General features: G+C 51.7%; 6 protein-coding genes across 6 annotated transcripts; 1 reads left to right on the forward strand and 5 right to left on the reverse strand.

Annotated features, from left to right (window-relative positions):
• Window positions 1-882: 882 nt before the first annotated feature.
• BJX68DRAFT_264469 (BTB/POZ domain-containing protein) lies at window positions 883-2,060 on the reverse strand (the record flags this gene model as incomplete). The annotated part of the gene is made up of 2 exons (XM_071044965.1): window positions 883-1,427; window positions 1,505-2,060. 2 exons carry the CDS (start codon window positions 2,058-2,060, stop codon window positions 883-885), a joined length of 1,101 nt encoding a protein of 366 aa, XP_070901433.1.
• A 576-nt stretch (window positions 2,061-2,636) lies between these two features.
• On the reverse strand, window positions 2,637-3,680 carry BJX68DRAFT_264470 (uncharacterized protein; the record flags this gene model as incomplete). Its single annotated transcript, XM_071044966.1, has 1 exon — window positions 2,637-3,680. The coding sequence occupies one exon, from the start codon at window positions 3,678-3,680 to the stop codon at window positions 2,637-2,639; it is 1,044 nt and encodes a 347-aa protein (XP_070901434.1).
• A 133-nt stretch (window positions 3,681-3,813) lies between these two features.
• On the reverse strand, window positions 3,814-4,257 carry BJX68DRAFT_232029 (uncharacterized protein). The gene is made up of 2 exons (XM_071039422.1): window positions 4,186-4,257; window positions 3,814-4,132 (listed from the first exon to the last, which is right to left on the reverse strand). The coding sequence occupies exon 2, from the start codon at window positions 4,042-4,044 to the stop codon at window positions 3,886-3,888; it is 159 nt and encodes a 52-aa protein (XP_070901435.1). The 5' UTR covers window positions 4,045-4,132; window positions 4,186-4,257; the 3' UTR covers window positions 3,814-3,885.
• Window positions 4,258-4,935: 678 nt separating this feature from the next.
• BJX68DRAFT_264471 (uncharacterized protein) lies at window positions 4,936-5,813 on the reverse strand (the record flags this gene model as incomplete). The annotated part of the gene is made up of 3 exons (XM_071044967.1): window positions 4,936-5,100; window positions 5,184-5,298; window positions 5,356-5,813. The coding sequence occupies 3 exons, from the start codon at window positions 5,811-5,813 to the stop codon at window positions 4,936-4,938; spliced, it is 738 nt and encodes a 245-aa protein (XP_070901436.1).
• A 2,577-nt stretch (window positions 5,814-8,390) lies between these two features.
• On the reverse strand, window positions 8,391-9,346 carry BJX68DRAFT_232033 (uncharacterized protein). Its single transcript, XM_071039423.1, has one exon. The coding sequence runs from the start codon at window positions 9,321-9,323 to the stop codon at window positions 8,838-8,840; it is 486 nt and encodes a 161-aa protein (XP_070901437.1). The 5' UTR covers window positions 9,324-9,346; the 3' UTR covers window positions 8,391-8,837.
• A 952-nt stretch (window positions 9,347-10,298) lies between these two features.
• BJX68DRAFT_30219 (uncharacterized protein) lies at window positions 10,299-11,082 on the forward strand. The gene has a single exon (XM_071048934.1). It carries the CDS (start codon window positions 10,401-10,403, stop codon window positions 10,872-10,874), a length of 474 nt encoding a protein of 157 aa, XP_070901438.1. The 5' UTR covers window positions 10,299-10,400; the 3' UTR covers window positions 10,875-11,082.
• Window positions 11,083-12,114: the final 1,032 nt, after the last annotated feature.

Here is a 12,114-nt window from a genome sequence, read left to right on the forward strand (position 1 = left end):
TTTGACAATGACTTACTCTGACGGAGCAGGACCTGGAGAAGCTGGAGATGGAGAATTTTTACAGGACACACCGGGCCGCTCTCCGGCCCAAGCAGCATGCGAGATTGGTCCAGCCCGCGGCTGGCAAGGCTACGGTGACGCTGAGGTATGTAGACACTTGGTGTTGGAGCTTTGCAGTCGAGCGATACAGAGCACTAACCTTTCTGTTCTACAGAATGGTGAATCAGCGTGACATGATGCTGAAGGAAAACCCGTACCACTACCGCAACCTTCACCAAGTGCAGGTCCATGAAGGACCCAGGGCCAGCGCGTTCAACGATGCAAACGTAGCCCGCCAGCAGTTTGAAACACATTATGATTTTGCGGGGTAAGTCTCATGGCGTTCGTATTATGCAGTGCTAACAGTCCTTGCAAAGGGACCCCACGAGTTCGAAACGTGACCAGTATGGTCAAACGACGCCGAAATCTTCTTGATACTTCTTCCGTGCTCTTTCGGCCTTTCCGCACCACTCAGATCCTTTGCTTGATTTTATTTCCTCCTATTGGACAGCGCCTTTTTGCAGACCTACTGGGGCTTTGAACATATCTGTGGTCTGAGCTCCTCAATCTGCATCATTCGTTGTTCTTTCTTAGCAATGTATGCTCTTCTTGGAGTGGTAAATAGCAGCTGAACTTCCGTTGTTTTCGAGATACCTACAGTTAATCGGTATTCTAAATACACATACATCTATACTCGGTGAGTTTCAGTATCGTAAATACATGGAATAGTACTCCTTAGGAGGTAAAAAGTGTGGAATTTATACTAGGCTGGATAGATCTTCTCAACAAATCCAACAAAACACGAACAAGACAATGGCCCTACAGGAAGCACACCCAAAGAGTTCAGTACCCGTCCGAATCAGAACCAGTATCGGAATAATCCTGATACCTCGGATCCCAAATGCTGTCCCGGATCTCATCTTTCAGTCCGTCCATAAGGAAGTAATCCGCCGCCGCCAGGAGGTCTTCCCTGAGCTCAGACCCCTTGTCCAGACGGCAGCGCTCACCGTACACAAGCTCCAGTAGCATTTCCAAGACGTGAGGAGCAATCTCCCCATCGTCGAACGTGACATGATCACGATCGGACCATGCACCGCGGAAGAGGGCGGCAAAGTACTCGGAGCGATATGCGAGGACGTCCTTATGCGCCGAGAAGGTCTTTCCGTCTACCGTCAGGCAAATGTCAGCTGGCTCGGACGCGGTGGATCGCAAGCGCTTCGCAATGCGTGCGTTGCCTAGTGCTGTAAGCGGAAATGAGACGAGCTTGACGCACTTCTCGCGGGGTATAGCGGCGAAGTCCTCGGCGCGGAGATCAGTGAAGAGAGTCGGTGCCTCGTTGAAAACGTCGTGGAAGTATGGAAGACACTCGAGATACGGCAGCAACATGACTTGCACAAGGTGAGAGAACTTTTGCTGTACGGCTATTGCCAGTCCACCTTCAAGGAGTCGTCCACAGTCAGTATACGCGACTCGGCCCTTGTTGGACCACCCGGGACATTAGCAGCCTGTGCATCCCTAGCTCGGATAGCGTAGTCCACCAGCAGAGACACAGCCTCGCCCTGGTTCATCCTGCACGCCTCCTCCAAGGATGTACTCAGAGAAGAATGACGTATTTCCTCCTTCGGCACGTAGGTCTGGAGAATCAGTTTAGCAATTGGCCAATTGGGCGTACCCAGGGCGAGCTCGAGACCTGTAATAATGAGGTTCCTGCGACGGCTGCTATGGCTCGTTGGAAATTGGTGGATTTCCTCCAGCATGTGTTCCGCTATCGCATTGTGACCCCCTTCAATAGCGGACTCGAGTGCACGGCGGATCGCGAATCGGTAGAGCTTTGGCGACATGAAGATTTCAGGAGCCACGACCTTGTAACTCTCAACGTAGCCCCCAGTTGCGCAATCTTCTAGGATAGTTTCGAGGTGTGTATGTGTGTCCCGAGAGTCTAGTATCTCCGGAAGCAGCCTTTCGAGTTCCTTCGCGTTGGGGAGCGAGCGTCTGATGGCGGGTTTGAGTGATGTGAGCATTTTGACTGTTACCGTGTAGGAGAATACTTGATGGAAGGGATGATGAGAAATACCATCGAGACTAGCTGCTGTCCAATTCTACGCTTATATATCTGAGCTTTTCCTTTATCCCATGATCTGCCAAAGAAGAAGGAACCTCGAAACCGAGTATAATGGCCTAGGGTTTCGGACAATATACAATGCAACAAAGATTCGTTCGGCGATAAGCATGGGTATGAAAGAAACCTTACAGAGCCTGACAAGGAAGTTCAATGGGGATTTATGCAGTCCATCAGGCCCCATTATGCGCTCCCTTTGTAGCTCTCGCAACAAAGATCAGATTGGCCAAAGACCGGCCCGCAAATCGCTCCTATAGCCTGAATGGTCTATTGGCATGACCACCCCTGAGGTCGCCGCTGAATGCAAGAGCGAGGACACAGCGAAGTGGTTCAACGAACCTGAATGTGATAATTGCCGATTTGAAATTAAGACATGATGCTGATGGTATAGACAAGATGGAACCGTTCTTCGAGAAGCTCAGAGTATATCGTGGGCCCAGATTCTTGTCATGGGAAGAGAAGGGGACGGCGGGGGTGATTAGTCCTCATCGAGAGAGTCCCCATGGGAAGAGTCATCATCGCTTGCATCCCAGTCAATGCAGTCCGATTCTGATAGACAGGCACCTGCGGCGCGAATTCGTCTTATCTCCTCCTCATCACCTTGTGGCGGAACAACTTCATCCATGCGCGGAAACCAGTGTTTGAAGACGAACTCATATATTCCGACCTCGAGGTCGGTGTACAACCGGTTGAATTCCAGTACTAGGTTCTCGAGTTCCTCAATCAACGAGGCCTCCTCATCCCGAATCTCATCTATCTCCTCTGGATCCATGTGATCCCCTCCTTGCCAAAGTATACCATGACAAGTATGCGTCAGCTCGAGCGCTTCGAATGTCAGGCAGCGTATTGTTTGCTGGACAAGTCTGGTCCATTGGCCCTTTGTCAATGCATCGGGCGAGATATTCTGGCATTCATCCAACAGCACAACGAGAAGCGACTTATGGTTGCTGGATGCTTCTGGATCCCAGGCTCTCAGTATCCTTGTCCATGTAGTACAGCCGGTCTCCGAGCACGCGCACAAGCACCCATCAATGCTATCATCAGCCAACAGAGTATACAATAAACCTCTGCTATCCGGATGCTGCCTATGTAGGTCTGACCTCACCTCGGCCTGGTCCATAGAATTTCCAGTCCACCAACCCCTGCATGAGAATGCGGAAGCGATCTCCTCCGCCAGGTACCATATTGCACGATAGCCATCTCCCGAGTATTGATGGAGATTAGCACCCTTGCTGACCATCCACGCGGCCAGGTATCCGAGCTTACCCCAATGCGCATCACCTGGATTATCCCCGCGAATATGGAAAGGCCCGTACGACCAATTTAACGTATCAATACTCATGAGTGCTGTAAGCCCATCGTCGTTGCATTGGTTCAGGTCGACAAACCCAGCTTCGTAAAGGAGCTCCATAGCCGTGAGGTCACCTTCGACACAATTGTACACCGAGTCTCCATTGAAGGAAGGGTCCGGGATATCAGAATCGTAATCTGTGAGCTGATCGTATAATATGGAAGCATTCATATCTGGGAGGGCGCTGGGTGAAGCTAAAAGTGGGCGAAGTTCTTCAAGGCCGATATGTCGAAGGACCGCCTTTTTGAGGCGATGACGCGACGCAGCTAGCACCGAAATTACCTCTCTAAGGATTCGTAAATTTCCACATTCAACGGCAGGCGATAACTCCGATTGTTTTACCACGTCCATGTAGTGGAGCACAATTAAGGCACACTCAGTCTCTCCCGCGAAACAGGCTTGGGAGAAGCATAGCTCCAGTGCATACCTTGATGGCGATAAAGGCCATTCCAACAAAGTCGACAAACCAGCTGGCCAGCCCAAGCACAGATATAGCAGCTCCAAATCTCCCGGTATCGGCGGACCGGTGACGCATTGTTCCCTACCCTTGAGCATCAAGCAACGACGAAGTGAATCCATGGATTGAGCCATAATTGTCATCTCGATCTCCGATACCTCGAATCCTACATCGTGAGAGTTAGGTTAACGCTGAGTACCTATCCATTTAGGGACCCACCTTCAGGATAGATTTCGAATAAGCGCCGGGCCGCTTGCATCGCAAAATAACTCCAGAGCAGGCTAGTAAAATTGTAATCTGGTGCGAATGAGCTTATTGAACCAGCAGAGCTCAATAGCTGTTTCAAAAGTGACATCTCGCCATCTGATATACTTCGTGGATGTTCCTGAATTTGCCGGCGAATGAATGTATCCAGAGCGGTCCGTCCTCCGAAACTGCACCCATTAGAGGGTACGCCAGCATCGAGCAATGATTGTATCAGCTCTTTAAAGGAGCCAATAACTTCTTGATTACTATACTTAAGCCAGTACCCCAGCTGCGAGCGCATCAATGCCTGCACAACGTTCAGATTTGTTCGGAATATCTCGCTCAGCGGGCACTCAAGAAGACAAGGATGAATAAAGGTCTCGACATACGTGTAAAATTGTACTGCCACATTCAAGGCAATCCGTTGGTGCAGCCTGTCCTTCGCGAAATATTCGAAGAAGGCCCGTCCTCATATCGGACAATATGACCTTAATGTCCCCTCCTGAGCATTCTTGTACTTTATCGCGGATTAGTTTGAACGCTGGCGAATCACACGAGACGAAGGCATGGAACCGGATCGATTGACTGATTGACAAAGCGCCTGCTCCTGTTGTCAGGCTCATCATGACTTGGACAGGCCGACCCAGGAATTTGTTGCAGAACATATAACTTCCCGCGATCCTTATCGTGTGTTTGCCCGACGCATAAAATGGGCATGACTGCTCATGGAGGGTGAAACCCGAGAATGACAATCTTGAGGAGCGGAGTGATCTTCGACCGCAAGTGCAATACTGCAAAACATGGACAGCCGGCGACGAGCGTATCCTTTGCTGTCTTCGCCACCAGGAGTTTATTGACTGTTGTTGATCGCAGAGATCTCGCAATGTACTAGGTGCTGGCATCGTAAGCGAGTTGCAAGCACTCGCTCCAGCCGCTGACGTTGTGTGTTGTACGAGAGCCTGCGAACTCACCACAGTTGGACTCTGCCCCTCAACGACAGTTAGGATTTTTGTTGTTTGCACATTGATTGAGGATGCTTTCAAAATCAGATCTTGTATCTGCTTCTGTTGCTCGTTCGCCCGGGCACTGTAATGGTGAATTAGGATAATTGGAACAATTATTAAAGAAGCAGGGGATTGGTACAGATTTAAGACCTGAAGCGCAAGACTCAAGTTGTCTTGCAAGCCCGAGACCAGGTCAGAAAGCGTGACCAGTGTCTCTTTCTTAAACGGGTAGGCCGCTCTCTTCAGCCGCAGCCAGTCGTGCTTTCGAACAAAAGGTACACTCGAGACATTGGCTGACTTGCAATCATCAAGTATCTTCTGAAGGCGAAGGCATGCTGTTTCGCACGCTGTTAGGTTCTTGGATACCAGGCCACTGAACTGATCGGATGGAAATTGCGTTGCGTTTTCAGAGGTAAGTAAGAAGCTTTCCAGCATACGTAGCGTCTGCAGAAGGCCATCAACCTTTGTTGTGAACCCTTTGATTTCATCGTCGAAGTCCCTCCACGGGCCATAGTATCGGAGAAAACCTTGACTCAGTGTAAGCCCAAGGGACACAACTCCTACCACGCCGGCGCTGATGGAAAATGGATCGCTCATGATGGCGTAATTTTCTAAGTCCCGCTCTCGATGAAGCGGCAAAAAGATTGAGGAGCGAGGATGGGGGATCTTCTTCCTTTCAGTGTCAGACGATCTTTCAGCCTTGTCTGCCAAGGCTCAGGAGTAACCTGAACGCCGGCTTTGATTGGCACCACGACACATCGAGGTGGCTTGGAATCCCAGAATTGTGTCGCACATGGCTGAGCTTGCAGGAGGCGATGCGCCGACCGAGCGAACAATCTGAATTGCCACAAGTTAGCCTGGCTTTTTCTGCTTCAGGTGCAGATGAAGGGACTGCTCACTGACCAAAGCTGAATCCATTCGTCATGAAGCGCTGAAACGGCTTGTTCCTTTGGACCACAACTTGGTCACTGAGCCAACGGAGAAGGAAGCACCGCATAACAGGTACGAAATGCGTCACCAGAATTCTGACAGGATGTTGGGCATCATAAGAGCGGCCGTTACTTTGTTGACGGCCGGAAGCGGTCACGTGCACCTTTGTGTTCCTGCATGTCGAACTTGCGGGTCCAACGTAATGACTTGTATCGAACCTTTGCTGCGTGCCTGCTTATATGGAGGTCTCTGCTTCTTCTATCTAGCTGCGATGTACGACTAAATACATAAAATAAAGGGGTAAAGGACTAGTGGTATGTCCATCCTTTCTCCCCTTTGCGTGCTTTCCCCTGCCCAACTGATCGTAATCGCTCAGACATCGCCGCGAGAAGCAATGTTGCGCAACGCATACTTGCTTGCGGTCGCGCACTACCAGAAAACAAAACTCGGTCCAGGCCAATGGCTCCCACCCAGTTCCACGTCGTCCTCGGAGCTTCGCCGTGAACCCGGCGACTTTGAACCACCTTAGCGACCTGAAGCTTTCTGGGTACGACCACATATCCCGTCTGGCTATCCTCTCATCGCAGAGAGAACGCGCGAGGATGCCGTATTGTGGGTTGGAGCCTGAACGTGCGAGGTGTACGCGCAGTAATGTGCAGTACGGGAGACGGAGCGACTGAGGCAATTTTCCGTTCCCTCACTGTGCTTGCCGGCGGAAATGTACGTGGCATAACTTACTTCAGCGGCATCGTTTTCTTCGACGACCTCGTGCACTGGCCGGTCGCGCCCTATAGCGTGAGTGATGCCCACTCAGATGCCTTTGCAAAATTTGCCAGCATGCCACTGACAGCCACGGAAGACGTGATCGGTCTGTTAGGGGTGTATGTGTGGGACAAACTCGATGAATTGATTGACGGAGTGGTACCTTTCGGGGACATCGACCCTAAGACAAAGGAAGTGTTTTGGAAGCTCGTAGACAAGGGGAACGTGAGGTAGGCAGTGCGAGTTGGTGACCTGGGTACCCCACTCGAAGCGCAGGGTACGGAGTTTGAGCATATCGTCTGCACACTGGGCAGTATCACCAATCCCAGGAAGACCTACCGTTCCATCGCAAAACGGCCCGTTCGTCAGATATTTAAACCATTGTTGAATAGGGGAAATCACCACAAGGGCAGACACTGCTTCGACATTGCTTGCCTCTTGGTTGTTGCCATTCGAGAATGGCGCAAGACCTCCTTGGAGAGGAATTCGAACACAGCGCGCAAGACTTGCCCTGGGCTATGTGCTCGGCAGAAATGCGTTACGAACGGATGTATCTCACTCTGTTTTGGATTTTGTGTTCCCCCTACTGGTGCGAAGTCGCAACATTCGTACTCTCGATAAACATGCTCTAGCTCGACGACAAGGCCTGGTGTTTGGCGTGCAAAGAGATAACAGATCAAGTTAGACGCACCTGGGTTTTCCCTGGAATCAACATACAATCGATTTTCTCCGCCTACTTCATTAATGCCGAGGATCTCGTCGGTTATCCTGATTCGAATCCTTGCGCCGGTGCTATTTGATTGGACATCCTCGAGGTTGCGGCTGGTAATCTCGACCATTCCATCCCATGTGGCGAGGATTGTACATTCGAGGCGTACTTGCGTCAAGTCTCTGCCACGGCTGAGTCGCTTCTAAAGCCCATTTACAAGCATTTCCCTGATAAAGCACTTATGTATAAAGAGGCCTTGACCTTCGTCTTGCGTTCGCGGCCGCCAGTTTGTCGACCAGCGGACCCATGTCGGCGACCGGTGTGGCTTATCAACTGCCGGACCAGGCTGCGTTCGCGCCACTCGACAACCGCTCCTCGTTGTCTCAGGATAGGCACAACCCCAAATCAGGCAATGCCCGAGCATCTTGAGCTGCTGGCAACTGGTACGCCCCCCACAGCAACCAACACAACGGGAAGACCCTCCTGTGCTGGGACTGGCGCCCTTGGGATTATTACGTGCATTGTGTGGGAAAGCGGCTCATATTGGATGCAATGGAGCGTTTGATGATCGCTACGTCAAAGGCCCTGCTCGGGTCGATATCCTAGACGAATTGATAGACATCAAAGCCGACACTGATGACCTGATTCTTGAATCTCAGTCTTTCGGTAATGAATGCTACAAGACCGAAGTTGATCGCATAATAAGGGATCGGGCGCTCGCGACAAATCCCTGGGGCGATATACTGGTAAATTTACGGCCTCAGCGAGACTTCCAGGCGGACAGGACCTTGGCCTAAGCGACGATTCTCTGGAGGACACTGCTACCCGCCTGACAGTCCGAGATACCGAGCCCATACCCAACCGAGCCACTGTCTACCACCGGACCTCTTTATTCGCCTGCAACCGCGCTGATGACGTGATTGAGGTTCACGCCTCAACGCAGGCTGCGCAAACCGCGGTGGATACCATACTCAATCATAAACGCCGCGCTAACCCTAGCACGCGAGAAGCGCAGTCCCGATCTATGGCATACCTACGCAACCTTAGGCGAACGGCTCGATTTACGTCTTCCCCATCAGCTCAATATTCGCCGCTGCTATAAGCCCTCCAAACACGACATTGCGTAATCAGCCCTCATCCATCGACAAGTTACGCGCCCTCTCCAAAGGCCGGGACACTTGGGCATGTCATTGCGGGTGGTTCCCGCTCGCGCGAGCGCTTTACGAGGATGCCTTGGCGTTCTTCTCAAGTACGAGGCTGTGGTTGTCCAAGAAAGAAGTCAGGCATCGCCACTTCAAACGTGTCCGTATCTCTCGCGCGGTCATCGAGGCTGTACCGCCGGCGGACTTTGCATCTTGCCTCTGGGCGTTTACTAGTACGACTACACGGTGAAGTGTTCGACACAGCAGTATCGGAAGGATGTGGCAAAGAGCTGGAATAGGAGTTTGGAAAAGGATGTATCGCGCCTGACTTTGAACAAGCCTGATGCTGATTATGATACCACCCATATAGACGGTGGGCTCAACCACGAGGCAGCTGAAATATTGCCTCAGGTACAGCAAAGTGCTGAGGATGAGACGAAATTTATCGGGCGTCAGGTGCAGACCGCGGCAGCAAATAAGCGTTGGCATGTTGACCCCAAAGGCCACCACTGAGACAATTTCTTGGATGACCTGACTGCCAGGTATCCCATCCTTGCCACTCATCTTACTCAAATTTTACCCCGTCGTCTGATAATTGTATGTGTAGAAAATTCAGGATTTCTTGATGATAAATCCAAATCCGAGCGGTTCTGTGGCGTGTCCGTCCGTGAGTAATCAAGATATCATCAGCACGTTGCATCGCTGCGTGGCAAGTTCAAATGAGCCGCACAAAATGGTGTGGTTTGCAGTACCTGACGCCAGCGTAGCCTACCGCGCACCGATAGGCGAATATCGTCGTCCAGTCACATACCCATCGTCAGCTTGTCAGATCGCCATGAGTGACCAGCACCACGCAGCACTGAACGGCCGTTGGCTCTTCGTAAAATTAGAGCCGCATGCCTTCGCTATACTTCCGAAGCGCCTGACCAAATGATATCCACCGGGGCTAAATTCAGACACTCGTATGCGTGTTCCAGTTGATAGCTACCACGGCCCAGGCAGAAGTCCGTGCTCGCTCACCCATTAGGCGACCCGGAGTCCCGAAATGGGATCGATGATTAGTCGCAATGTGAGACCAAGGTCAAGAACACCAACCAGAACAAGCAACGTCCGGCGCTCTGCTGACCGGGATCCCCCACGCAGTATCCAAGCGGATCACTCGGCAAGTATTGTTCCTGGCGAGGGGCGCAGCAACGAGCCCTAAATAGCCCGCACTAGCCCGCCAGGGGTGGATGATCGGCACGCACGATGACGCTAGCCAATCCTTATTTGCGAGACAAGGCCAATCGGGATCGCAGAGGGCGTTCTGCAACGCTGACGATCGGGTATTGCTTTGTTAGGCGGGCTGTTGTTACCGTGGGATTTGGTTGGCTAAAGGAAGGGGGTTGCGAGAGGGAGATGAGACATACAGACATACGAATCCTTTAGGATGGTGAGATGGGGATAAGAATAGATTGATGCAAGGAGAGAGGACATATAAAAGGCCTTGCGATTCCTCGAGTTGGGATCTTCATCAACAGCACCAACATCAGCATTAATCAATTCCTACAATATATCAACCCTCACTCGAGTCAATCGCTCAAACTCACATCCAATAACCACGTTCGCTTCAATAAAACAACCCAATACAAAACCACCAAAATGAAGACCTCCCTCATTGCCCTCGTCACCTCCCTCGCCGGCGCGGCCTTCGCCGCCCCCTCCGCTCAGCCCGTGGAGCGCCAATCAACCCACTACCCCTACAGCATCGACACGCTCTGGCTCCGTCGCTACACAGACAACACCTTCCGCATAAACTTCAGCCTCACACACCGCACCGACAGCGGCGAAGCCCTCTCGTCGACTACCTGCACAACCACCTGGAACCCGTCTGTGCCTGCGGGCCCTGAGAACCCCGTCGCATGCGCGGATCCGACCTACACGTTCTGGTTCCCGAGTGGGATTTTGAGTCTGCTTGATTATGAAATTGCGGCGAAGGGGCCGGATGGGGTGGCCTCTGCGGAGATTGTCGAGGGGCCCAAGTATGCTTGTGGTGGGTACGAGGGGGATCTTGAGGGGATTATCTACGAGTGTCGGACTACGAACGGGGGAGCGTTCTACTTGGCGCTTGAGTAAAGGATCAGAACCCCCTCGGATCTCTCTGTTCGGGAGAGAAGGAAGGAGATGGGATGAATAAGGCCGGTCGCTTGCATCGAGATGGAACCTGGCCGTGAAGCAGAAGCGGTGGACAGAAACGACGTGGCACTGTTTAGATCTTTCTGAATGTAGTTAGTTACTAAATTGTACTCGTATTGCATCATTCCCTACGACTATGGCTAGGTACCTTTGACGTAGAAATACCCTTTCCCTCTGTTGTGCATGTAGACCGGGATATGTTTTTAAGATGCTCGCGTATTATACCACTCCAAACTACATATCTTGCCCCGCCCAGGTAGTAACTATGGAGACAGATCCAACCAAGCCTTGGGCAGGACTACGGTGGGAGCCGCGGACTCAACTAGGATTCCGGCTAAGTGGATTGGATGTGGTTCAAGAGCCTGGGTCCAGTTTCCGCTGGAGCCGTCGGGTGAATCATGGATCCAGGCCACGGCTCAGAGGCTTGGTCCAACCCGCTTACGAGCCACTGTTACTCCCTCCCGATACCCGACTCCATATTTAGGGCTCGGCTTTGCTATCGCGGCCTCACCAAGACTTTATTTACCGATCTTGCTCTGCCTTCCCAACTTTTTCTTGTCCGCTGCGTGGTACTCCATATCTAAGGCAAATGCAGGCAAGAGGAGCGAGCTTCATATCCCTTTAGTGCCGTGACTGTGGCCGTGTCTCTGCCCACTTTCTTACGATGTCAAATCCGGATTATTAGAGCACGGTAGCATGAGGTATGGTGGATTTACTCGGATGTCCTTGGACCCGACTGTAAAAGAAATACCAGCATGGCCGACAACCGTACATCGGCGTTTACAAGATGAGGTATTCAGAGGCGGAAGTGGGCACGAATGAAAGGGACTATAGTAATGCAGATTTGATCGTACGTCGCTGGTCGGACGGGACTCACTTACGGTTGTATGAAGATAGGACCACGGCTGGGCGGCCGACAGGATATATCCCGCCTTGAATCTACTGCGTATAGCACATGTACTGGACGGCGCCTGAAGGTTGTTTGGAATGCTGCTTGTGAGAGCCCTCGACGAACAGGTCGATTGTTAGAGGCAAACAGCAGTCCCGGCGTACGTTACATGGCGATTCGATTAACCGTTATAACTATTTCTACGGCCGGGCGAGGTGCGAGCGGGCCATTTATCTAAAGAGCCCTAGATTGCTTTGTCGGAGAATTCTCGCCCCCTCTGCGCCTAGAAGG

Source organism: Aspergillus pseudodeflectus (assembly GCF_044049435.1).
Source record: "Aspergillus pseudodeflectus strain CBS 756.74 chromosome Unknown BJX68scaffold_11, whole genome shotgun sequence".
In the NCBI taxonomy this organism is placed as follows: Eukaryota; Fungi; Ascomycota; class Eurotiomycetes; order Eurotiales; family Aspergillaceae; genus Aspergillus; species Aspergillus pseudodeflectus.